The 27418-nt window shown below is 35.4% G+C and overlaps 1 protein-coding gene across 2 annotated transcripts in view; it reads left to right on the forward strand.

The window, feature by feature from the left end:
• Window positions 1-27418, forward strand: part of MAGI3 (membrane associated guanylate kinase, WW and PDZ domain containing 3) — a 238567-nt gene that overhangs the window by 112874 nt on the left and 98275 nt on the right. For both annotated transcript variants that reach the window (XM_057701704.1, XM_057701981.1), the window contains exon 2: window positions 26096-26212. In XM_057701704.1, the coding sequence (XP_057557687.1) occupies window positions 26096-26212 (117 nt within the window). The remainder of the gene's footprint in view (window positions 1-26095; window positions 26213-27418) is intronic.

Consider the following 27418-nt stretch of genomic DNA (forward strand, 5'->3'; position numbering starts at 1 on the left):
CCTTACAGTATGGCTTTATAAACTCGATAGTAGTAATTTTTTATTTTTGTAAGCAGTGGCTTTCCATTGAACATTATGATTGGCCCCATACTTAATTTTAGTTTAGTAATTGGGAAAAGCAGAGTAGTTAAAATCATACCAGAAAGAAACTTTGCTGTATTTTTCCTTACATGTCTACATATAGTACAATAAAAATATAGATATTTTATCTCTTCAACTTGGCTATTGATTAGATATTGAAGCATTTCACCCATAATCAGGATAGCACCCCATCCGCATTCCTACTTCTAAGTTGCCTCTATTCATACAGTGATTTAAAGTTTTGACAAAGTACCTAATCTTTCTGTAGCTAGCAGAACTGTTTCAAAGTGAAATTGCTATGAAGCTTATGTCAAATACATTTTCCTGTGATAAATAAAAATGAGTATTGTGTATTGTCTCTAAAGGGATCTTAATCTAACTGTTTTAATTTAAAAAGTAATTATATTTCTTTAGAATGTTATCTAATGTATTATATAAAATATGCCTATTCTGAGGGAATGAATGTCTTAAGAGTTGTCACTGCTTGTATGTAAATGGAAATATATAATGTAGGAAACAGCCAAGCAATTTTTGACTATATACTCTGTCCAAATTTTATTTCTTCAGAGGAATGAATAATAGTTTGTTTCCTCCATCATTATAGGAGAAAAAAAGGGGGGAGCATTGATCCTTTCTGACATAACCCTAATCCTGTTTATGTAAGCAGAAACAAAGGCCTTGGGAGTTTTTCTTTTAAAATATAGTCTTTGGGGCTTCCCTGGTGGTGCAGTGGTTAAGAATCTGCCTGCCAATGCAGGGGACGTGGGTTCGAGCCCTGGTCTGGGAAGATCCCACATGCCGCCGAGCAACTAAGCCCATACACCACAACTACTGAGCCTGTGCTCTAGAGCCCGTGAGCCATAACTGCTGAGCCTGTATGCCACAACTACTGAAGCCCACGTGCCTAGATTCCAAGCTCCTCAACAAGAGAAGTCACCGCACCAAGAAGCCCATGCATCACAACAGAGAGTAGCCCCTGCTCTCCACAACTAGAGAAAGCCAGTGCGCAGCAACGAAGACCCAACACAGCCAATAAATAAAATAAATTTTAAAAATTAAAAAATATATATATATAATCTTTGAGCTCCAGAAACCTGTTCTAAAGGTATGTCTATTGCACTATGAACTTTTTGAGGCTTGAGACCTGGTTCATAGCTCAAAGTATGATTGAATTTCTCATAATTAATTATCTTTTCGCTTCCTTATCCCATGAGGGAAGCCTATGTTAACCATTGGATAGAAGTAATTATTGTAAAACACAGTCCAAGGTAAAACTCTTGATGGCTTCTGTTAAATTTCTTTTTACTATTACTTTTTATGGAAATGTGTTAAATGTTCAGTAATGTTCATTATCCCCAAATAATGAGGCTACTCTCTGATGTCGCATGCCTGTGTCAGGGTCTCCAAGACCACTTGCAGGTTTGGGTGATATGCTAGGAGGACTCACAAGACCTAGCATGTAGTCCTACTTATAGCTATGATTTCCTACTGTGAAAGGAAAGGCACATGGTACAAAGCCTGAGGAAACCAGGCTCCAGCTCCCTGTGGAGTCACATAGGATGCCCTTAATTCCTCCAGCACTGAGTTATGACAACGCGTAAACTGTTGTATATCCGGGAAGCTCTTTAGAGATTCAGTGCCCGGATTTTATGGGGGCTGGTCACATGGGCATCCTCTGCCTAGCACGTAACCAGAATTCCAGACTCGCAGAGGGAACGCAGATATTCATCATGAACCACATTGTTTTCACAAACAGTATAGGCGCAGTGAGACATTCTTATCGGGAAATGGTGGGTACTCTCTCGAAATCCAAGTTCCCAGAGGTGAGCCTAGGTCCAGACTTGAAGTAAGCCTCTCTGAGGATAGCAGTCTCAGATCTGCTATGTCGACTCTTTTCTGCACACATACAATATAACTTGCTTTGGAAGGTAATAATGAATTCATGCCTGTTTTATGATAGCTACTATCTCTGGTTTGAAAGAAATATAAACATGGCCAGTTTAGACTTTAATACTTCAAGCATTTCAACTTTTGGATCTGATGTATTTTTAATAGAACTAAAAATTACATGTCACAAAATGATCACACTATGAATGAATATGTTGAGACTTTATTATTCTCAATTCCTCATGCATAAGTTCCATATACATGTTTAAGTTCAGCAAACATTGGAGTACCTATTGTGTACTTATTTTAGATGTTAGGAATAGAGAAATGAACCATCAGGCATGGTTCCTGCCCTGAAGATGCCCATATTCTAGCAAATAAACATAAGGGAAGTTATTTTATCAAATTGTATTTCCTAAGAGGTTTTAAAATATATTTCCTTATGCTACTAATGATATGTCTGTGTATTCTGTGGACAGTACTGTGTGGTCTTAAGGCTTTTATTTATTTATTTTTAATTTTTTTAGTGTCCTATTCTCAGTTCTGGGTTTTTGTGCTAGAGAAGGAGGAGCTATATTTAATTATATAGTTTTGGGCTGTGATAAACCACTCTACTGGAACCTGTTTATGTGCTGCCTGCTAACCAACATTTTAGTAACTGATAATTTTAGTAATTCCAGTTTAAGAAAAATTTTGCATTTAGTGCTAATCTTAATGTCCAGTAGTAGTAATCAAAATTTGATCTTATACAAAATTTTATATGAAAAGAAGTCAATTATCATTGTTTTCTGTTTCAGCCATGTCATCTGCCTTTTATTCCACCTCTACTCCTGCATTACCAACTTTTAATCAGTTTTGCTTTGTTTCATGTCATTTCCCTTTTCAATTTCACCACGTTAACATAATAGGTATAGAATTAATTTGTCCTCCAGTCTGTGTTCCTCTAAGATGGTTGTTCTAGTCTGTCTTCTAACTGATGTCAGATTCTTCTGTCATGTCTGTAGCTCCACAAAAAGGACACAGATGGGAAACCAGGAAGCATGGACTCTGGATTTGGACTTTTTTTTTCCTTTACGTTAAATTCCTGCAGTGCCATATGTGCGTTTTTTTGGTTTATTGTATGTTTCTTTATAGTTACTTGTGTGCTTATCTTCACCTTCTGTCCTATTAGAGGTTGTTTTTGTTTGTTTTTAACCACATAGATACAACTAGTTGTGACTTTGGGTAAATTACTTAACCTCCCAATGCCTCAGGCTACTCATCTATAAAGTGGGGGTAATAATAGTAAGTACTATGGTAAGACTTACTAGTGTCTTGTGAAGATTTAGTTAATACATGTAAATATTTTAGAATGGTGTCCAGCCCATGTTAATTACTGCATAAATGTTAGCTATTTAGTCCCAACTTTTTTTTTTATTAAGTTCAAACCTACAAAAATGGGAAAAGAAGAGGCAATGAGTATTTACCTTTCACTTAGACTAATTTTTAACCTATGCCAGATTTTTCTCTCTTTTATGTGTGTGTATGTGTGATTTTTTAAGGTAAATTATTGAAAGCAAGTGGCACACATTATGATACTCATGATACTTCAGCATATATCTTCTAAGAATAAGGACATTTTCCTGCATGATCACAATACCATTTTTATACTCAAGAAATATAAGAATGAGAAAACTACTTAATATACAGACTATGTTCAGATTTCCCCAGTTGCTCCAAAAATGTCCTTTTTAGTGTTTTTCTTTTTTCTTTTCCTTTTCTTTCTCTGTTTTTTTGAAAATCTAGGGTCCAAACAAGAATCACATTTGCTTTACTTGTCCTGACTCTTCAGACTGTTAATTTGAAGCAGTCTTCCTGCCCTTTTTTCTTTTCTTTCCCTTTTTCTTTTTTCTTTTCTTTTCTTTTTATTTGCTCTCTCTTTTTTTTTTTCTTTTCATGACATTGACATTTTTGAAGCGTCTAGGGCAATTGCTTTGTAAAATGTTCTTTTGAAAACTGCATGTAGAGATTAAAAGATAGATTTTGTTAAGCTGTATTTTCTCTATAGTTTTCACTTATCACAGTTCAAAGTTTTGAGAAGATAAATGAATAGTGGATATAATTTGAGTAATGTGCAAGATTATTAAAAATAAAATAAATGTTATGAGTAGAATATTCCAGAAGATAAGATTTATTAGATTTATAAAGAAGAAATGTGATTAGACCAAGAAGGTTATTTTATTTGACAAAAACTTTAAGTTGTTCTATTGCATTTTATTAATGCTACAGTATTTGTTGAGCTTTTGCTTTTGTTACACTGCCCTTGTTCTCCTAAATGCTTGCAGTCTAGAGAGTGAGGCAGACAAGTAATAGGCAGTTATAGAGCAGTGTGATAAAGCATATGGGTGTGTATATTTGATGAAAGTATTAGGCAACTGACTTAGAGTTGGGAGATCAGGAAATCTCTTTAAAGAAGTGACATCCATGTGCAGCCATGGATGTAGATATAAAGGTTATATAAGAATTCGCCAGACCAGGGGTTGGAGGAAGAGTGTTCCAGTTAGAAAAACTAACATTTGAGCAATATAAGAATTACAGTGGTGATGGAGTATGAAGAGGGAAATTATAGAGGAATTTGAGGCTGGAAATGAGGCTGAGGAGGAAAGCTGGAGGCTCTGTAAACCATAGTAAAGGATTTGAATGCTATTCTGAGTCCAGTTGGAAACCATTGAGGTTATGTGTGAAAGCAGAGGTGTGATGTAATCAGCCTTGTATTTTAGGAAAGCCATCTTGGCTATTACACTGGAGAACAGGGCTGGTAACAGGAGGCCAGTTAGGAAGTTATTGGCTTCCCCAGGCGAAAGATGGTGGTGACCTGGATTAGGACAGTGGTTGTTAAAATGGAGAGAATTGAATGAGTTTGAGAACGTCAGAAGATGAAATCAATAATATTTGGTGATTGAGGGGGAGGTATAGGGTTAGTTAAAAACAACAACAACAAACCCAGGCTCTAGAGCCAAAACACCTGAGTTCAAATCCTAACTCTGCCACTTAGTTGCCTTGTGAACTTTGGCAAATTGTTAAGCTTCTCTGTGTCTCATTTCCTCATTTGTAAAATGAGAAGAAACACAGTACTTATCTCATAGGACTGTGTAAGGATTAAATGAATTATGTACAGAGCTTAGAATGGTGCCAGGTACATAGTACTGTATAAGTGTTAGCTACTCTAGTAATTATCACTGCAATTTTTCATCATATTATCATTAATTTGAGATGTCATTGAGGGGTGAGAAAAACCAGGATTGATGTGTAGGTTTTTAATTTGGCTGCTAAGGCAAATAATGGTAGATTTTTTAATAGTTGAGGAGGGATGATGAATTCCCATTTGGGCTTGTTGTTTTCGAGGAGCTTTGGGGACATCCAGGTGAAAACACTCAGTAGGCAGAAGAATTTGGAAGTAGGGAAAAAGACATGAGTTGGGATATCCTTTGGGGAATTATGAAAATAAAAGTGATCATTAGAGAAGTTGTGGGAGTAGATGAGGCCACCCCAGTGAACAGCATGTTAAATAGGGAGGAAAGGGCAGAAAGGCTGTGTTATCTTTAAGAATGCATTATTTAGGCCGTAACACAAGGTATAAAACTTGGTGCCAAGTGGAGGGTTTAAAAGGCTTTCAGCTTTCAGTACAACTTTATTTACACTAACTTGGGCTTCAGAGGATTTTGAGCTGAGGTGAAGTGGCAGTCAGGCGGAAGAAATTTGTCCTCTATTGAGAAAACCTAGAACTGTAGAGAAGTTGATGTGCTAATAAGGAAGATGTTTCTGACTGTTGTTTTGCTTCTGACTGAGGGAAATAAAAGATGTAAGATTGATTACTAATCGGCGGAGGGGCAGAGAACATCAAATGAGTTCTTATGTCTTTGCGTGAATTATGTGCCCTATTGAAGTACATATCGCTAGGATTAGTTAATATTGTGTTTACTAAAGAATTCTCTATTTTTTCAACTTTTTGTTATGAAAATTTTCAAACCTACAAAAAACTTGAAAGGAATAGAACAGTGAGTACCCATGTAATGTTACCATCACCTAGACTCCATACTCCAGTACCTTTGAGTGAGTTTCTGTGTTTCGCCAAGCCATTTCAAAGTAAATTGCAAAGTTTATACTTCATTCTGAAGACATTTAGCATGTATTTCCTAATATACCTTGTAATATTATACCTTTCAATACCATTATCACATATAAGAAAATTAATAATAATTTCTTAATATCACTTACTATGCAGGCTTCATTGAGATTTGCCAATTATCTCAATGTTTTATAGATTTTTTTTTTCCTTCTTAAAAAAAAATCCAGTCAAGGTTCACATGTTACCTTTGGGTATTATCTCTTTAGTCCCTTTTATTCTAGGACATTTTAAAGTTTTTTTTGGAGGGGAACATTTACTTTTTAAGATACACACCAGAATGTTGTAAATTCTGTGTTTGTCTGTTTCCTCAAAGCATCATTTATCTTGTTCCTCTATCCTTCGTAATTCCTGTAAACTGGAAAGTAGGTCTAAAGGCTTGGTGTAATCAGATGAAAATTTTTGGCAAGAATATGACATAGGTGATACTGTATACTTCATATTGCATCAGGAGGATGTCAGATTGTCACACTGTTAGCAATACTAAGTTTGACCTTTTCTGTGTAATAATGTAATTTTCCCCTTTGAAATGAGCAAGTAATCTGTGAGGTAATTATTTCACTGATAATTTTATCATTCCTTCTGCATCTGTTATCTGGCATTCTTAGGTAAAGAACTTTCCCTCTTCTGCTGGGGATGAAGAACAGTTCTTTCCTCAAAAGGCAGGATAAATGCTTAATTCTTTACTTTTTTTTTCCATTTTATTTATTTATTATTCTTTTTGAGGTACACCAAGTTCAATCATCTGTATTTATATACATATCCCCGTATTCCCTCCATCCCTTGACTCCCCCCCACCCTCCCTGTCCCAGTCCTCTAAGGCATTATCCATCTTCAAGTTGATCTCCCTTTGTTATACAGCAACTTCCCACTGGCTATCTGTTTTATAGTTGGTAGTATATATATGCCTATGCTACTCTCTCACTTCGTCTCAGCTTCCCCTTCACCCCCCGGCCCTCCAAACCTCGAGTTCTCCAGTCCATTGTAATTTTTTACTTTTAATAAGAAGTTTTGAGAATGGGAAGTTTGATGTTATAGTCCCCTCCACTGGTTACAGATGAAATCCTTTTTTTCTCTCTCTTTTTAGAGTATTTTATGGACTCATGGACTTTTATTCAATTTATTGTAATCAATTATAACATTCTTCTTAATACTCAGATTCTCGCAAATGGCTGGTGAGAGTCTCTCAAAGTTGACTCTAGTGCACTTTTAATAGCCCTTCATTAGGCTTTCCCTTACTTTCTAGAAAGATGTAATGACCTAGGCTCAGTTATATTTTCCCTGCCCCAGATCTGGAACCAGTCATTTCTCCAAGAAGCCTTGGTTCCTTTTAATGGGGAAGGGTATGTAGAAAACAAGATATGAGCATTAGAGATGTTCATTACTACTGGAATGTCATTATCTCTAGTGGATGTACTTAGGATGTGTATATGTACCTATATTTATTCAAATTATGTTTGTATATACATATATGTAAGCATGGCTTCATGTTGATATCTACACACATTTAACTCTACAATTTTAAGATTGTATCTTTTGTCTTCCATTGAACATCTTGGTTTCTAATAACATGTACATAATTATTTATTTGCTTTATCCTATAGTGTAAATAAAATAGTTTCAAAATTATAAGAACTAATATTAATATAGCAAGCATTATGTGAAGCTTAAGATTTCTTTGCAATTTGTATTATCCTTAGAATATATCCCGATAAGGATGCAAGTCAGAGTACTATGTTCAAAAGTGACTTGAAATATTTTTTTGTCTTCATGTGGTTATATTGCTGATTTGATATGCAATTGAGTTCATTTATTTCCATTTGTTTTCACTGTTAAGTTTTCCTTATTTAGATTCTTTTTAGTTTTATTCTCTTGAATGTATAAAACATTTGTATGGTTCAGAAGTCAAACTGTATTAAAAAGTATAGTTTTATTTTGATTTTCTGTGTCTACCCCTTACCTCAGTCCTTTCATCACCTCCATCATAGGTAACTATTTTTATTAATTTCTGCTTTAGCCTCCCAATGTTTATGTTTATTATTGTATAACTATAACTCTAACTGTACATATTTTTTCTTCCACACCAGTTATATCATTTTATACCCCACAGGGACATACGTAGTATATTTGAGCGTAGAGCAGGTAATTTTTTTTAATACATCCCTCTTCTATAAGATAAAATTACTTTCAGGAATGACCATGAAATAAAATAAAATATAATAATGATAGAAACAAAATATAAACATTAAATGTTTCCTTTTATTGAATGTTTGAATAGAAAAATCATACTAGTAAAAATAAATTTTAAAATAAAGAGTACATTACAGAAAATGTTTGCTAAAATATCTCCACCAGAAAATTTATCTTAAATTTGTACTATATTTGTTAAAAAAAAAAAAAAACTCCTGAAGTTTTTCTTTTTCTAAAAAAATCCAGAGAAGATGATGGAATGACAGTGAACATTGACACTATTTGATCCACTATTTAGTAAGCAGGCATTGAAATAAACATTGCCCTTGTGGTTTCTTCTAGTAATATAAGAGCAGCATCTTTTGTTGTCTCTCCTAGCATTCTTAAGAATTTAATTCTTTTTTTATATGTGTCTGTTTCCTATGTTTTATTGTTGTATACTTGATGACCTTAACCCTTGTTTCCGTGCAATGTTCTTTGAATAACTGTTTTTAAAGCTCTGTATTTTACTAGTCATTGTTCAAGGCTAATTCCGGCTGTCTGCAAGTATTTTTGTGTCTGATTAACTCATCTAAAACTTCCCACCAGAAAAAAGATAACAACCTAGAAAAGAGAAATAGCATGCAGCTGTCATTGTTTATTTGGAATCTATTGTTCAAATGCAGGAATGTGTAGTATAACACAGGGACTAGAGACAAACTGTGCTCGAATGGAGTTTGAACTGTTTCAAAACTTTACAGACATAACTTCTGAAATGAATGTGTAGAACTGAGTCCATGTATATCAGAGGCCAAACTGGGAGTTCTCCAGATTAACTTCTGTGTATAGTTCAATGCTTAAGAAATAAGCAATAAAAATGTCGAATTTGAGGCTTACATACGCGTTATTAAAACTCAACAGCAACCGCAACAATTATTTAGAATGTGGAACAACGAAAGATTTTTTTTTCAGGGAGCATTTTATTGCTGACATTTAGAAAAATTGCCGTCACGTGATGATAAGGAGCAGCTCAAGTTTTAGTTCATAAATTCTCTGTGGATAGTGTGTCTCCTTATTGTGGGCACCTGGCATTGTCTGTTTCCATCACCCTCCTCTTGGTATGCCATTGCACACCCACCAACAATTTATACAGATGCCTGTTTCTTCACACCTTCACCAACGGTGTTGAGTTTTCATCACCTGATGGGTGAGAAGTGGTATCTGTGTTGTTTTAATTAGCATTTATCATATTATGAGTGCAGTTGAATATCTTTTTCTGTGTTTACAGGTCATTGCATTTCTTTTTCTGTGAACTGTCTAGTCATTGATTTTTGCCATTTTTTTTTCTAGTGTTTTTCCCTCTCTTTTCAGTTTATAAAAGAAATTACATTTTAACAAAAGTTGTGTTGGAAAAAAAAAAGAAGAAAGCAGGGCACAATCACTGACTAAATTGACTATGCTTTTGGGAAGCCTTAATACATAACATGATATTAACAGAAATCCCTGTTCCCCCCTTTAAAGTGGCTGATGCATTTTGCAGCCATACTGAGGAGCTAAAACACCCTCCCATGTATTAACCTGGTAAACCTATGACTGGTGAAGCAGTGCTTTTCAAATTGGACTCAGCAGTCTTATCTATTTTTGTACATTTGAATTCTTCATAAAATTTCTTTGAAGGTAGAATTCTGTTCTTAAACCATTTTTTTAAACCTCTGCTATAAAGTAAGAGTTGTTATTTTAAATTTTATAACATACCATTGTTCAATGACAGATATATAATTACAACCCAATTAGTAATCGTTAACAAATAAAATCAGTTAAATTGGTTCTTCACTGAAGTGACTCATTAATTTTATTAAAATTATTATCACATAAATATAGCCTTAGCGCTTAAAGATTATTCGTGCTTTGTAAGAAAAATTATGTATTTTGTCTTTGTAGAGTCAGTTATGAATCTTTTTGTATCTCAGTTTTTCATTGCATTTTTATACTGCAAATGTACACAGCTGCCCAGAAACAGAACTGAACATTAAACTTTATTTCCATGTCTGCAAATTCCCTTTCAGTCAGTAGTAATGTGTATATTTTCGTCTTTATAGTTACAAACAAATTATACCTACATTTTTGTGTTTGGGAGTTTTCTAGTTTTGTTTTGTTTTGGATTGTGAAAATAGTAACAACATTTAAGACAAAAACTTAAGGCATAGTAACCCATGGTCTTATCAGTAGCAAGTATTTAACTTTTTGCCAATTTATCTTATTTTTTAAGATTTTGTCTAAAATCCTCACATCTGACTCTTTAAAAGCCCTTGATATAGGATAGTCTTCTTCAAGAGCAGCAAAAGAGCTCTGTGGTTTTAATTTTAGATTTAAAATTTAGCAAATATTATGTGAAGTTTACGGAGGTTAACGTACAAATGAATAATATTATTTCTTGAGAGTTTAATCTTGTGTAGTATTATAAAAGTGCCTCATAATATCAGTAACAAGGTGATATAATCATATATGAAGGTGTGCATTTTTGAGGAGCTACAAAGAATTGATATTAGTCTTGAACTTACCGCAAACTTTTCCCAACCTAATTGTCATTGATTTATATTTCTCGGCAAAGCAGTAATTTCTGACTTTCCATCATGAAAAATAAGGTAGCTTGGATTTTGCCTGCTTCCTGTATCTGTTGGTCTTGTCACCTTGCCTGTGTCTCTTATTTCTTTCTTGTGTGTCACCTGTTTATTTCTTACCACAGTAACAGTATTATATAGTATTTGCCTACAGCAGCTCTGAATCACAAGCTTTCTTTAGCTTCAGTCATAGAACTCTGAAATTTTTCCTTTCATTGCTTGCTGAAGAAAAGGTTGTTAGGTGAAAAAAAATTTTTTTTTCTTTTTAAATCACCACTACCACCACAACTCTGAAAGACTTTGTTGCCAAGCGAATGGATCACAGATATCACATCATGTCTTTATCCATGAATTTATCATTTTAATCTCTCTTGGTTTTGACTCTTTCAATAATATCTAGTCTTTCTTTTGGGAAACTTGGAGATTGCCCCCACCCCCCAAAAAAACCTATTTTAATAATTTAAATTTGTGTTTTTATGATGCTGTTGTTTTTCTCTTTTCTTTTCTTATCTTTCTTTTCCTTTCCTTTCCTTTCTTCCTTTTTTCCCCCAATTTCATTCTTTAAACATTTTTCAGTTTTCTCCAGCTGCACTCCTTATTTATTGTTTAGTTCATTCTCTTTTTTCCTTAAGGACTCCTGTCATTTGAGGTTTGGGTTACAGCACTCTTCAAATCTGTGAGCATTCACGTCCTGTCTTGGTTAATTTCTTATTATCAGTGTATGTTTTTTGAGTTGCTTCCTATTTTACCAATCCAATTTTCTGCTGCACTGATTCTTCTATTACTGCTTCTACTGCCAGTATTAATGGGTTTGTGGCTAAATTTATTCTGTGCGGGTCTCAGTATCCTCCAACTGTTCTTCTTGTCTCCATGCTCCATATTGTTGCCAGAAGGATCCATCTGAAACACAAGTCTGGCTATGTCATTCCCCTGGTGAAAATTTTAGTTGCTTCTTCACTACAGAGTCATGTTCTAACCCTTTAGTGACACAAGTAAAGCCTTGTTACCTGAGCTTCCTGCATCTCTCTCTAGTGTTGTAATCCACCACCACCCTGCCACTCTTCCCTGGATCCTCTTCTCCATGCCTGGAACGCCCACCGTGCTCCCAATCCCTTCTCCCCACCCATACTCCCAGCCTAGATTAACTGGTTTTCCCCACTAAACACAATTATTTATTTTCTTTTAGCTACACACTCTCATGCACCTTCTACATGGTTTTCCAATGGTTTTAGTAGTTATTTGTTTATATTTGCCTGTGACACTCTAACACTGGGGCAGGTACTATATTATTATTTTTATAGCTTCAGCACTAGCACAGTGCCTGGTGTTTTGTTTTATTACCCTCCTGTCTTTTGATTTTATTTACTCTGAGGGAGAGGCTGACCTCTATCATATAATCTTTCTATCCTTTTTTTCTTTTTCATGGGAAATATTTTTAGTGGAGTCAGGCTATTTAATTGCTTTTCTCCAGTCTGTGTTTTCATGTACGCAATTTACTAATCCTTAAGATGTGGTCTTACAGTAACTTGTCCTAAATCACTTAGTACTCAGTCCCTGGATCAGTGTTCAGGAACCAGTTCTGTGAATGACCTGTTAAATACCCAGTCACTATTCATTTCAGTAATCAAATTACAGGCTTAAGTCAACCAGGACTGGCTTCTCTAGCCTAATTGTTCAGTCTCAGGCCTGGGGTGGTGCTCCAGTTTTGACAATATGTTCCTAGTTATGCAGCCCTGAAATTTGAAAGCCAGTTGTACAGCCAGGGTGGTCTTCCTCTCCTGTTTTTATTGTTTACCTCCAAGATTATATTGTACTCTAATTCTTAAACCTTTGAGAAAAAGAAAAAAAAAGCTTTATAGATTTCTAAAAAATGGTATGCTTTTGTCGTTGTTGTCTTTAACCTCTCAAACAATTAGAAAATTACAAAGCTGAGGGTAAAATTCTTCAACTTCTTGCCACTTAGAGATAAGCATATTTTTAGAATGTATTTTTGCATAAATACATGTAAGAAAAGTGTACCAATTTCATAAATGACATCTTGCACTAAATACTCCCTTTTACATCTCCCTCTTTTTTACTCAACAACATGTTTAAACTCCATCATACTTAAGAAATTGAAGATGGGTTTCTTCATTTGTAATTTATTCACCAGTTACCTATAGTTGGACATTTAAATCCTTTAAAAAGAATGCTGTGATGAACATTCATCTTTTGTTTTTTTTTTTTTGTATTTTTATGAGTATAACTTAAGTAGAGCTCTTCTATCAGAAGACTTGCAATAATATGTTGATAGATGTTACCATAACGCCTTTCAGAAAAGTTGTTCCAACTTACATCACCCCACATCTCTCCCAAGGCCAGACTTTTGTTGTGAGCTGAAGACTCTCAATTTATAGCTCTAAATTTAGATCTCTGGATTCAGATCTAAATTCAGATCATGGTATCTGTCTCACTTGCATCTCAAATAACATGCCCCAAACCTTAACCTGATTTCCTGCCTCAATTCCCAAACCTTTTCTTTCCCCTTTCTATTTCTTTTCTTCAAATGGAACTTAAATTTCCTGGTTATTCAAGTTAGAAGCCTGGAGTGATATTTTCTGTTGTCTCTTTCCCCCTTAATGGAGTCTAGTCACAATTTCATGAATATCCAGATATGAGGAGGCCCTGTATTTAAGCTTAATCTATCCCACAGTTTTTTAAAAGACACTTTAACAAAATACATATCCTTTTGATTAGGCAGTGTGAATGTAAACTTTTAGTGGTATAATCAGATTTGTAGCTCTAAAATTTGATTTCATGACACATATATTTAAAATGAAATTTAGAAATACTATTTCTTGTAAAAATTTTGTGCAAACTCTTTAGTATTTTGTTAACACTGAAATGAGTCACCTAATTTCCCAGTTCACCTCCTCCTCTCTTCCATCTAAGGTATTTGAGATAGTGTAGTTTTTAAATCTGTGTATAGTGCTGTCTCAGCCACAAGTAAAATTAGAGCAAAAATCTTTCCCTCACTTTTGTTGTTGTTTGGCATGTATTCATGATCTCATAACCTAAGTATGGATTGAACTGCTTTTTTCAAAAAGTGATTGCGAGGATTCCCTGGTGGTCCAGTGGTTAGGACTCTGCACTTTCACTGCTGAGGGCCTGGGTATAATCCCTGGTTGGGGAATGGAAACTAAGATCCCAGAAGCTGTTCGGAGTGGCCAAAAAAATTAAAAAATTAAAAAAAATAAAGGTACTTCTTCCCTTAAAAAACAAAGAAACAAACTGACCATTGAAAGATTGCTTGACAGGGACATCTACCACATGCAGTTGTGAAGTAATACCCCAAGGAAGAATTACTAAATCTCACTTTATTTGCCCCCCCCACCCTGTCTCCCCAGTAATTGTGTCAGATTATCTCTTAAACAATTGTTGTTGGTTTAGGCTAACATGCTTTTTTCAGACAGTACTTTGTATTTTTTCACAATAACATAGATCATTCTGTAATCTGAAACTTTGTAAGGGTTAAATATAAGACAACTTCCTCAACTAAGGGTAGTGTTTGGTATTGAAAACCTTTACATATGTATGGGCATATACAGTGAATCTCAAATCCATCTGCTTCTCCATTACCGTTACTGATCTAAAGCATCTCTCACCCGGGACAGTGGCTCTCACATTTTAACTGCATACCCCGTAGCTATGCTTGGCTCCCTCCTCTGTTTATTCTGCAGACAGAGATGCTGCCTTTTTTTATATGCCAGTCTAATCTTGTTACCTTGCTTAAACCCGTTAATGCTCTTCCTTGACAACTTTTCCTATTTACCCGGGTACTGCTTACTGTTACCTCATGGTACCTAACACACAGACTCTCCAGCTTGATGTAGAGGCGTACAGCCTCTATTTAGTTTTTCCGACGTCCGAGGAGGTATAGGGAGTTAGTGCCAAGGAAAGCTACATTCTGGGAGTTTTGTCACTATTTCTCCCTGAATGCTTCTATCTCGTGTTCCTAGGGATTGGGAACAGCAACTTATATACCTTTTGTTTTGTAGATCAACACATATATTCAACATGTATCAATATTTTGTGCTCAAGAGTCTGCAAAATGTCCTGTGCTTATGAGCTACGGTGTTGTATGTCAGCTTCTGGCATTTTCTCAGTGTGGTCCAAATTGTGTTGTATTCTTTGGAGTTGATGTTTGAATGGGCGAAGATTAACCCTATTTTTCCCCTTCTATTTCTGATTATTTCTCCTCATGTTGTTCTGTACTAGAGAGCCTTTTGTAAAAGTGACTTGTATTGTCATGTTGCCCTTTCAGTTCTTAAACCTAAATTCAGGACTATCAAGCTGGTAAGGCCATTTAGTACTCTTGATTGTGATTCTTACTGTACAGTTTCTTAGTTCTTACTCATTGGTATTGGAATTGATAGAAATTCCCATTGTCTTTTGAAATCGATTCTTTTTTTGCTGTTGGTTTAGTTTAGGGGTACAGATTCCTTCCTTCTTCCCTCCCTTCCTCCCCTCAATCGTCCCTCCCTACCTCTTTTTTTTTTTTTTTTTTGGTGTTTTGTTTGTTAAGATCTTTAATGGGAAGTGGGAGACTGGAGATCTTCTGGAACTTTCATTTATGTTGCCATTTTCTAAAAGGTCCTGATTCACTCAGCCTTATAGGTGAAGTGAGTGGGGGGGAAAGCATTTTTAGTGGAGGAACCTGAATGGGGGATATGCATAGAAATGACCATATATCTCTAAAAATGTTTCTTTGAAATTTCGACATTTTTTAGTAAGGATAATAAAAAATCCTTTTAAATATGTTCCTGATTAAACATAGAGATTAGAAATGAAAATGGGAAATAACAAATGATTTTTTAATGAATGCTGACTCTCCCTGGAGTCAGATCACTTTTGATGTTGATTTGGGATTTTTAAACTATCTACTTTAGAAAATTTCTGAGGATTAGGATAAATTGCTATTTTTAGAAGCTGTCAGAGAAAAAGTAGCTATTAAATTCCTTCTTTAATAGTGCTTAATTATATCAGCCTACTGCCTGAACCTAGAGGTTGAGATTGTTTACATAATGATGCATCTTAAGATACAATCTGAATTTTTTTTCCAATCAGACTTCTAATCAAGCACGTCTGTATTCCCTTTAGCTGTCTTTTTATTAGCTGTTATAATGAGACATCAGTAGCAGATCTCCCACCTCAAGTCCTGCACATTCTGCTGAAGCATATAACTTTGATTTGCAAAGACCACTGAACGCAGCTCTTCTGTTTTCAGGGAAAATGACAAGGCGCAATAGATGGCTTTGTACCCTCTTGTCAAAAGGTTGAAGCATTAATACTATGATTCAAATATTGGTGTGCCACCCAGCACTGGTTATCTGGCATTGTGACAGGTTTGTTAATGATTCCTGATGTGAGTGCCACAAAGAAAAAATTGTAAATAGCCTCAGGACAGCACTTTAGAAACACTGTTTTTCTTTAAGAACTAAATTTGCATGATCCCATCAAATAAAAGCTTTGAGAAGAAAAAGACCCACTTTTGATGGTTTCTTATTTTTTTCTACTCTTTTCTGCTAGGAAGGTTCATCTTACTTTGCTCTTTCTGATACATGACTTTTAAAGGGAAAATTGTGGTGATTTTGTTGTGTCTTTTCTAGAAGTGTGATTTTCATCTTTTTAAATGTAGATTTTAATATTCTATAGCTTATTTATCAAGTATTTCAGTTAAAAGCAAAATGGTTGGAACTTAACCTAGGTATGAGGAAAATACTACTTATTAAAAACAAATGATTAAAGGAAAACCTAGACAAATAGTATCAGCTTTTACATAGAACTTTTGCAAGTTTTTTGTCATAATGCTCCACTAGGTCAGGTTTCCTTTTCCACGAATGACCTTGAAGGGCAAAGTTTTTGAAAATATGGTTTCTAGTTTTTAAAAGTTTTCTCTCACTATAGTAATAGAGTTTCTTTGTAGAAAATTTGAAAATCCAAAAACCATGAAGGTAAGTTTTTTAAAATCACCCAATAATTATACCTGCAATAATATTTTAAGTATTGCTGATGTTTAAGTATGAGTTTATGTATGACCCTTACATTTTTAAAATTTGCGTATCCTCAGATACGTTACAATTTGGGGGTCACACTGAATATTCTGTTTTTCGACCCACTTTTTTCATTTAAAATACCTTATGAGCATTTGACCACATTGAAAACATTACTTTTAACAGTGTTGCTTAATGAGAGGATTTCTGTGAGGATTACATGTAGTAAAAGTGTTTTTCAGAGAAGAATTCCATTTAAAACTTTATCAGTACAGCAGTCACATTATCAAGTATCATTTTGGTGTGTTTAAGAGAATGTTTACTCAGCGCTATACTAGGTATTTTGGAGGACAGATACAGAGATGAACGAAACATAGTTCCTAGCTTCACATAGGCTGAAGATCCAGTGAGGGAGGTGGACCCCATGGTTTGTAGCAAGAACCAGCGGGGAGGAGAAATGAAAACAGGAGCTCCTTAATGTGGACTTCAGAGTTCTGCCTGGGTGTTGGCTTCAAAGAGCAGGTGAACAAGTCGTCAGTGTGCAGGCCTTTTGCTCTAACAGCTTTTGTATCTATACAACACTGGGTCTCCAGGTGGAGTAGACACAAAACTGAAACCAGTAGGGGAAAGAGTTGGGTGTGGAGGTTAGACGGGTAAGGCAGGGTGTTAGCAGGACTGGTGTAGTTGCCTCAGAAGTAAGAACAAATATAGCGACAACAGCATTTTCCTCTGGGGCACCAACTTTTTATAATATTTATAACTCAGATCCCCGGCCATGCATCAGAGTTTTTTAGAGAAATGATTGTTATTTGCAAATACATTCTACACAGAAGTACTTGCTTTATTTAAGCAAATAAAAGCCGTAAAAAACTTTCCAAAAAAAAAGTATACAGCATGATAATGGGTTTTATTTACACAGAATTTGAATATAATGAAGCGATTTCAATGCTGCATTAACATTGAATTCTACATGCAGTAAACAGTGTCAGGCTTTTAGGGATGGCATATTTAGTTTGGTGTAGTTAAGGGATTTTTCAGATTACCTAAACCAAAGAGTTCTTTCTTTAGCCTATGCTTCCAGGTCTTCTGATGGTAAATGCATTAAAAATAATAAGGAAGGGAGGGAAGGAAGAAAGGAAGGAAAGAAAGGAGGGAGGGAGAAAACTTTTCTAGGGTGTACTGGGCGAGGACCAGATGTTAGCAGCAGACTTGACCTTAAACTGCCAATGATGTAAGACCTAGGGCAGTAGATGAAATCTGACTAATGTGTTTATGATAGCTGCTTCCAGGAATCAGTGGAGAATAGACACTTTCATTTTAATTTGTACTACTGCCCTAATTTTTAATATAGACAAAGGATGTGACCTCCGGCAGACAAAGACAAATACTCTTTCTCACTTACATGTGGAATGTAGTAGAGATAGAAATAGAAACTCATATTCTCATAGAAATAAAGAGCAGAAGGGTGCTTTTTCAAGGGCTGGGTGTGGGGGAAATGGGGAGATGTTGGTCAAAGGGTACAGACATACAGCTCTAAGGTAAATAAGTTCTGGGATTTTAACATACAGCGTGATGACTATAATACCAGACTATATACATGAAAGTTGTTAGGAGAGTAGATCTTAAATGCTATCACCATACTTACGTAAAATGATAATTATGTGAAAGGATGGGGTTGCAAACTAACCTTATTATGGTAAATGTTTAGCAATATATACATGTATTAAATTGTCACATGTATACCTTAAACTTACATATATTATATGGCAGTAATATCTTAAAAGGCTGAGGGGAAGAAAAAAAAAAGAATGTGACCTCTGTTAGCAAGAGACTTTCTCCTGACTGGTGAGGTGGCAGCAGGATTCTGCAGAAGACAGCAACGTGCTTGATCGCTTCAGTCTGTGTTTCTTCATACTGTAACTCAGAAGAATACTGAAAACTGGCCAGTTTTAAACACTGAAGTGGCTCAGGAGATTCTGGAAGATTTAGTGCTTTTCAAATTTGGGACAGAATAAGAATTTAGCTATATAAATTATTTTAAAAATTAATTAGGTTCCACGTGCCTGTAATGAGAGTGGCATACTTAAAGAGTTATGTTGATAGGGGTTGTCTGAATTTATAACCTTGAATATCCTCTTACAGATAAGAGACAGAATAGAATAACAAGGTGGCATTTGAACACAAGTATGAAATATAGATGTGGCCAGTAAGAATATATCCATAGTTGTTGGCTTATAGCAATTATGAAGGGCCTTGGTGTCATACCCGAGTTAGCTGAAGTTCTTTTAAATTACTGTTACAAGGTTCTACTTAACCCACTGGCCCTTGGAACTTGTCTCAGCGTGTATGAACGCTTCTTCACTTTCTAAGAACCAGCTATACTGGATTTCTCTCAGTTCCTGTCAGCACTGTGTTCTTTCCCACCTCAAGTAAGTACCTTCCCATGTACCACTCCCTCTACCAACACTCCCCTCCCCCCTTTTTTTTTGTCTAATTGGCTTCTATATATCCTTCAGGTTTCAGCTCTAGTGTGATTACTTAGTGACATCTTCCTAGACTTCCTAGACTTAGGGTCTAGATTATATATCCCCACAGTGCTCTACGCTTCTCTTTCATAATGCTCTCGTGTTTGAAATTTCTTTCTCTGTGTTCATCTTCCCTCCTAGACTTTTAGGTGCACTGTCATTCACTGCTTTACCCCCAATAGCCTACTACTCAGAACTCAGTAAATCTTCTTTTATACGATAGATGTGACTGTTTCATGGAAGGGTGGGCTTTTATGAAAGATGGTCCTCTAAGCTTGTTTTCTTGTAAGCTTAAGCAAGAGAAGAAATTCATCAAAAGGTATAAGTAGGTAGATGGATGAATGGATGGAAAGAAGGGCGGTGGGGGAGGAAAGAAGGAAGGGATGTATTCTAGCACAGTGCTTACAGTGCAGGTTCTGGAGCCAGATTAACCAGGTTCAGATCCCAGGTCTGCAACTTTCAGTGATATAACCTTGGCCAAGTTACTTAAATGCTATACCTCAGCTCCTTAGCTATAAAATGGGAATGATACTAATAATATCTACCTTACAGGTTTTCATGAGGAGTGAAAATATATAGCATATAAGTACAATATAATAATTATTATTATGGAAAAGCATTCCTAGTTATCAGTGTTCTCTGTTTCCCATTTTCTTTTCATTCTTACATCTTCTCCTCAGAAACAGTAGAAGCAGGGTTTGGGGTTTTTTTCCCCCTACCTCTAGACTTGCGGTCTCCACTGGGACTAGAAGACGGTGGACTTGAATGGTTAGTTTAGCCTTAGTTTTATATTTCAGGATAACCAGGTACCATTTTGTGAATACATTTAAAATATTAACAAAGAACAGAATTTGAGGAATTGGCATAAAAACTATAATTAAAACTTACTTTTAAAGACATAGAGCTTGCTGTGTCAATGAAGAATTTACTGTAGCATTGTGACAGAGTCCAAATAAAGTTAATTTTATTGTTTAGGAAAGAGTTTAAAATAAAGTTTTGTATAGACTATTAAAGAATGTTGTATCAGTTAAGTGAGTGTTCTGAAATTTCATATATTAGATGATGTAGAGGGTGAAATGAACAATTAAAGATACAAAATTAAGCTGTTCCACTTGTTCTGTGTGCTAGTTCCTGGGACTAAATCTGTAAAAACAGACCATGGCCTTGGCCCTAAGATAACTGTTTTTTTAATAACTTTTGTGCCATAGAATATATTTTGCTATGTGTAGAAATGTCTTGTTCAAATACCATTTACAGTTTCACAACAAGTGGACTGTAGTTTGGTTTATTTTGTCTTAGGGAACGCCTGCCTTGAACCAAGGAGCCAGTTTGAAGTTAAACTTATGTGTATCTTTTTCAGTAGTTTCATGGAGCTTAGGAGGTAGGGGAAGTAATAAAAGGCACCGCTCTTCTGAGTCTAGGTGTAATAGGAAATGACTAGTTAGTAATATCAGCTGTGTTGAGCTAGTTAGATTGAACTGTCTGTTGGGGAACTTCACCAGGCTATCTTAGTCATCATAGTAAGGAAGAAAAGTGGGACATGGTTATGCCTGTACTTTGCCTTTGAGGAAAACAATAAAAAAAAAAAAAGTTTATGGCATCTGTAGGTGTGGTTCCAAGACTAGAGATTTCTAAAAGAAAAGTTAGCTGACAAAATTCTTATGGGTACAAAGAATGTTCTGAGCAGCTCAGGATTTTTAAAAGATATATATGATTGATAATTGGGTGGAACATAGAATCACATTTGTACAGTGCTAAGTAGATTGTAAGAAATAAACGTAGAAGAATTTCCTTTACTATCGGTCAAAGCTCAAAGGAGTCTAGATACTTCAAAGAACTCAAAGAGCTTTTAAGGTTGTGTTTGGAGCAAGAGCAGTGAGAAGCAAGAGGTAGGCTTACTGTGAGAAGATGTTATTGATAGCTGTTTACAGGCAGAAATCAATTCTATACCATTCTTGCTTTGCTTCCATAGTCTGGAACTAGAAGAAATACTTTTCCAACAGTAAAAGATAAAACAGACAACCTCAAATGAGGGAAATTAAAGTAAAAAAAGATGAGGTGGACTTCCTAGGTGGTGCAGTGGTTGAGAGTCTGCCTGCCAGTGCAGGGGACATGGGTTCGATCCCTGTTCTGGGAAGATCCCACATGCCACGGAGCAACTAAGCCCGTGTGCCACAACTGTTGAGCCTGTGCTCTAGAGCCCATGAGCCACAACTATTAAGTCTGTGTGCCACAACTATTGAAGCCCACACGCCTGTGCTCTGCGACAAGAGAAGCCACCACAATAAGGAACCCGCACACCACAACTAGCCCCCGCTTTCAGCAACTAGAGAAAGCCCGTGTGCAGCAAGGAAGACCAAACGCAGCCAATAAAATTAATTAAATAAATAAATAAATTTATTAAAAAAAAAAAGATGAGGCGATCCTAAGAGTATCATTCACTTTAAATGAAATTAAGTTTTCAAGACTCAGCTGAATTGCCCCCCAGGAGTTAAAGGGACTCTCAGATATGATCTCAGTTATTGTCAATATTTTTGTGAAATTATGGAGAATGTGGGAAGTACAGGAGACTGAGGTGAGACAAATATCCCAGTTTCAGTTTCCAAAAAGGCACAGATTGTGAAAACGCAAGTCTAGTTCCCTAACTTTAAGCTGCAACAACATTGGAAGAGATTGTAAATAAATAAAGTTAATAAAATATTCAGTGTTTAGAAAAGAATGTGGTGATCTCCGTGAATCAATGTGACTATTTAAGAATAAGACCTGCCAAACTCACCTCATTTCTTTTTTTTTTCTACTACTGGATTAGACAATAGTAAAAACATGTCATATCTTGACTTTGGCAAGTGGTTGACAAAGTCTCCTAGACTGCCCTTATGGAAAAGACAATGAAATGTTGGCAATTGGATTGGTTTACAGCTGCTTGCATGGCCACACCTATGCCAGCATGCCACACTATTTATCTAAATAATAACCAGTGACTCTATACAACCGATTCCTTAAAGAGAAATGGTAGTGAATATTAATTGGCATACATTCAGAAAGTGTGAATTTGAGTTTTGCGTTCTTTTGACTAAGGATTTGTGTATTGAAACTTCAGTGCCTAGATTTATTCATATGATTAAGGTTTCAGTTATAGACTTTTCCCCTCTTGAGCTGTATTATAAGATTTATAGATCTATTTTTAAGTTTCATAAATCAGCTTGACTTATAAATCACTTAAAAGTTGAAGAATAATCTTAACACTTAAAAATAAAGGCTGGCTGGGTAAGAATGCAATTATGGAGAATCTTTTTTCTTACTTGTTTACCAGCTGCATTAACCCCAAGTAGATGTTTTTCATACTCTTGAAATGTCAAGTTTCTGTGAAACTCTCCCTAGACAAAAGGCAGAAGTTCATATACAATTCAATAATATAGATAATCTCAACAGTATCTCTGTGAGCTAATGTTTCTGTTGGCCTTCTGGTAATTCCACAGCCATCTGCCTATACAGGATGTTTGTACTTTTTTTTTTTGTAACATTCCCTGGAACCACATCAAAGAGGAGAGCATAATATTCTGTCCCCTTATGAAAGTTTTTTTGGTTTCTTGAAGCAAGGAAATCCATGGTGACTGCTATATCCAGTATATTCTATTAATCTTAATGCCAATCCATATAATTTTTTAATCTTATATAATTGACATTTCATTGATATTTGTAGTATTTTGTCCCCAACCTCAGAAAAGTGTGATGATTTCTTTGAATAGTTACACACTTTAAATAAAATATCCCATTTATGAAATTGTACTTGACCCTCTTCTTTGCAACTGTTTATCTCAGCATTGCATCCAGAATCCCCATAGAAGCTGAGGGTGAAGATAGAGTACAGTTCCCGCCCTGATAAATCTAGGTGTTATTCTTTCAATCTATTTCTTTCTGCTTTAATGGTTCTCTCAGCCTTAAGGTCTTGTGGGCCCTTGAAATAGGAATTGAGTTAACTTCATTTTCCCGTAAGAGAGCCCCTCATGCTATAATTTGTGATCTGTGATTTTTATTATGGCTTTGTCTTTAATTATATCTAATTCAATGGCTGTTGTTTTTATTGATTAAAATCCAGTGTGGGTTTTTAGCATCTTATAGTTACCTCTGTGAGTTATGCCGTATTTTATAGTGAAGCTCCAAAATTAAAAAATTTAACTTAGAGGGCTGGGACGGGGAGGGTGGGGGGAAGTTGTGGGGGGGAGGGGATATGGGGATATGTGTATGGGTGCAGCTGGTTCACTTAGGTGTACCTCATGAGCTGGTACAAGAGTGCAGAGCAATTATATTCCAATAAAGAGCTTAAAAAAACATTTCAAAGACCTTGAATTAAAAAAGAATTGATTCAGATTGTCTTCTTTAATAAAACAGGCATTATCCTTTATCCAGATTAAATCTGTTTTTGAAAATATGTTGGATAGCAGGTTTTTAGATAATAGAGTCTATATAACTTATTTCAAACAGAAAAAAATGATGCATTCTGTTTAAGTCAAAAACCCTAACCAAACTTCTGCAAACATCACTAAGCACTTTCAAGCACCTATGTAACAACCCTCCAAAGCTTTTGTATACTGATTATTACAATGCATTTGAAACACTCCTTACCTAATTTTTAAAATACTTAATGAACTCATTATTGGGTATGATTTTGTTTAGTAAGCAATGAGACTGTACAGTATTGATTATGAATTGGGTTTTTCTTCTCCCCAGCAATAAGTTCCATAATATAAATAAAAAATGAAACAATATGATTCCATTTACATTGGAGTTGGGTTGGTGGGGCCCCTAAATGCCTGGGAGAAGCAGCCTCTGGGTCCGCACATTGTTCTGTGTTATTCCTGTAAATATCTTTCAGGTTTTCTTCTTTGATCACAACGTTTCCCCCTTCCTCAACATCTATTTTTAACAATGCAAAACAGGGACTTTTTGGTTTATGTTTATTAGTTTAGGATCTGAATGTTATCTCTAAACTTTAGAAGCTCTCTGATTTCCTGCTTATTTTAATCTTCTGTCATATAGGTTATATTTATTTACATATGTGAGAAAAGACCAAAAGAAGGGATTAGAAATGCTGTGTTACAGAATAGTGGTTAAAAGAATGAACTGATCTGTAGTAACCTTTTGATTTATATAGTCTGGTCATAACTATGCTGTTCCAAATAAAATAAAGAGTATATTTTAATCAACTAGTCATTTCTTATTCAGTAAGATAATCTATTTTGTTTTAGCACCCCTCTTTTCTAAATATCTAAAATCCTATCTAATGAAAAGTGTTTGGATTGCTTTGATGTTCATTTTAAGTTCAACCCTTATTACAAATTCACTACTATCAGATTTCTGCATTTCTCTGTTTTTCTGCTTAATATTTCTTTGAGATCCCTAATATTCCTCTTTTTAGTTTCCCATTTTCCTCACAAATAAGAAAAAAACCTTTCATTTATTTATTGTGATGTTATTGATTCACAATGTGAATGTTATTTAATCACATTGTATCTTAGGAGTCAAGCAAGTGGACCGAAAATGCCTGTTCAATCTAGTGACAGGCAGAAGGTTTTCGGTAGGACCCATTTGGCCTATTAGAGGTGAGAAACATGGCCACTGTGGGTGTAACATAGTTTGAGAGGGGGAAGAGTGAGTGCGTTTGGGTCAGAGATGGCCAGAGCGGAACCATGTAGGGCTTTCTAAGCCCTGTTTAGAAGTTTGAATTATATTCCAAAAGCAGCAAGAGGTCATTTGTGGCTCTGAACAGAGTAGCGTTTATCTGATTTATATTTAAAAATCTCCTTCTGGCTTCTTTGTGAATGGTGGGAGCAGGAAGGAGCCAAGAATGGATGCAGGGAAACCTATAGAAGGCTGTTACAGAATTCCAGATGAGAAATGTTGGTGGCTTGGCTTAGATGGTGGCAACGGAAATGGAGGGAAGTGGCCAGTTATGGGATATATTTCGGAAGTAGAACTGGCAGAAGTTGCTAATGAATTGAGGGATAGAAGTAAAAAGGAGAAATTGAGGGTGACTTCTAGGTTTGGGGTTTGTTCTTTTGGATTGGTAGTGGTAATCTTCTAAGAAAATTCCTCTGGAAAAGCTAGAGGAGAGGAAAATAATGGGAGAGGATAGAATTAAGAGTTCCATTTTAGTCATCTGAAATTTGAGGTGCTTATTTGACTTCCAAATACATCTGCAATATAAATGGAGTGTGATGAGCTTGGAGCCTGGTGGAGATAGGTCAGGGATAGAGATAAGAATTTGGCATTTAGCAGGGTATAGATCATATTTAAAGTCATGGGACTGAACGAAATTACCTTGGATATTTGTCATATTCTCTGACTTATACTTCTTCCCTCTCTTTCCATGTAAAATTATGCCCACATTGTGTATTGCAGGTGTACATTTTAATTATACCTGTAATAATTAAACTATTATAGTACCTGTAATAGTTTGGTATAGTTATATTGTTTTGGATAAAATATTCTGATGTCTTTTTCCTATTTATGGCTAAATGGTTTCAGGGTATTCATTAACTAACACTGATATTTTAACTGGAGATCTAAGAGTTATGTGTTTTATCTTGTGTGTGTGTGTGTGTTTTTTCGTAGGCAAAGTCATTAATAAAGATTTGCGACATTACCTGAGTCTTCAGTTTCAGAAAGGATCAATTGACCACAAACTGCAGCAAGTGATCAGAGATAATCTCTATTTGAGAACCATTCCATGTAAGTATGAGATGGAATAAAATAAATGTGGCCAAAATATCTTTATTTAACTAATCAAACATCTAGAAATAATTCAGTAGAGTATCTCATATGAAATTTTGGAGACTAAGTTGAGGCCTTGGCATGAAACAAAAATTGGATAAAGAGAAAAATTTTCAGAGGACTTTCAAGGGTTTTGTTTTTAAAAATAGAAAAACTAAAAGATTCTGTATTTTGACTTTTTAAAAAGTCATTAGACTTTAAAAATTTAAGAATATAAATGTACATGTTGCTAACTAGATTTTTTTCCTATAAATCAATTCCTAAAGCCTATGCAGTAAGAAGACATATTTGCTCTCAATGCCTGTACACTGAGAACAAACATTTTTTTAATTATTAGGATACTACTAATTTTAAAATCTGCCCCTACCTTAAAGACAAAAAGGAGGAAGCGTGCAGTACCACCTTTGCACTAATCCATTTTGAATTTTTACCCAGATGTTGGTGTATCTATTCCAGTCTTGATAGTTTTCATAGGACTTGATTGTTGCTGTAACGATGTTTTTGGCTTTTTTAATTTTTAAACACATAACAAATCATATATGCTTGGTTTAATTAGTATAGATCTGCAGAGGAATAAACACAGTAAACAATAAAAGGGAATAAAAGGACATACTGACTTGTTTTACTTTTCAGTATATTTGGAACTCCTTGTGGATACTAGCTTTCATAAGGCCTCTGGAATTCTCGATTTCTTTTTCTTGTTGTTTAATTTCACACATTGCCCAGTTCATCACCAAACCTTCCTCATCATGGTTCTTAAATACCTCTCTCTCTGTATCACCATAGACCCTCACTCTTTCTTGCTGTAAACAGCAACAACAACAGCTAGCATTCTGTGGTTGCAAAGAGCTAAGTAAAACTGACTTCAGAATCTTGATTCTAGCATTTTACTCGTTGGTTTTCTTGGGCAGGTTACTTAATCTTTCTACGCTTCAGAATCTCCACGTATGAAATGTGAATCCTAAGGCTCACCTTATATCACTATTAGAATTGAAGTGAGAACATGAATGTAAATCACTTGGTCTAGAGTAGGTACTCAGGCAGTGTTTGTCCCCTTGCCCCATTCTAACTGTATCCCCTGCCTCCCATGTCACCTCATTCCAGTCCATCTTTAAAATACACGTCTGATTCGTATCCATTTGTAGTTTATCCTTCAAAGAGTCC

Source organism: Hippopotamus amphibius, chromosome 1, assembly GCF_030028045.1.
Source record: "Hippopotamus amphibius kiboko isolate mHipAmp2 chromosome 1, mHipAmp2.hap2, whole genome shotgun sequence".
NCBI lineage: Eukaryota > Metazoa > Chordata > Mammalia > Artiodactyla > Hippopotamidae > Hippopotamus > Hippopotamus amphibius.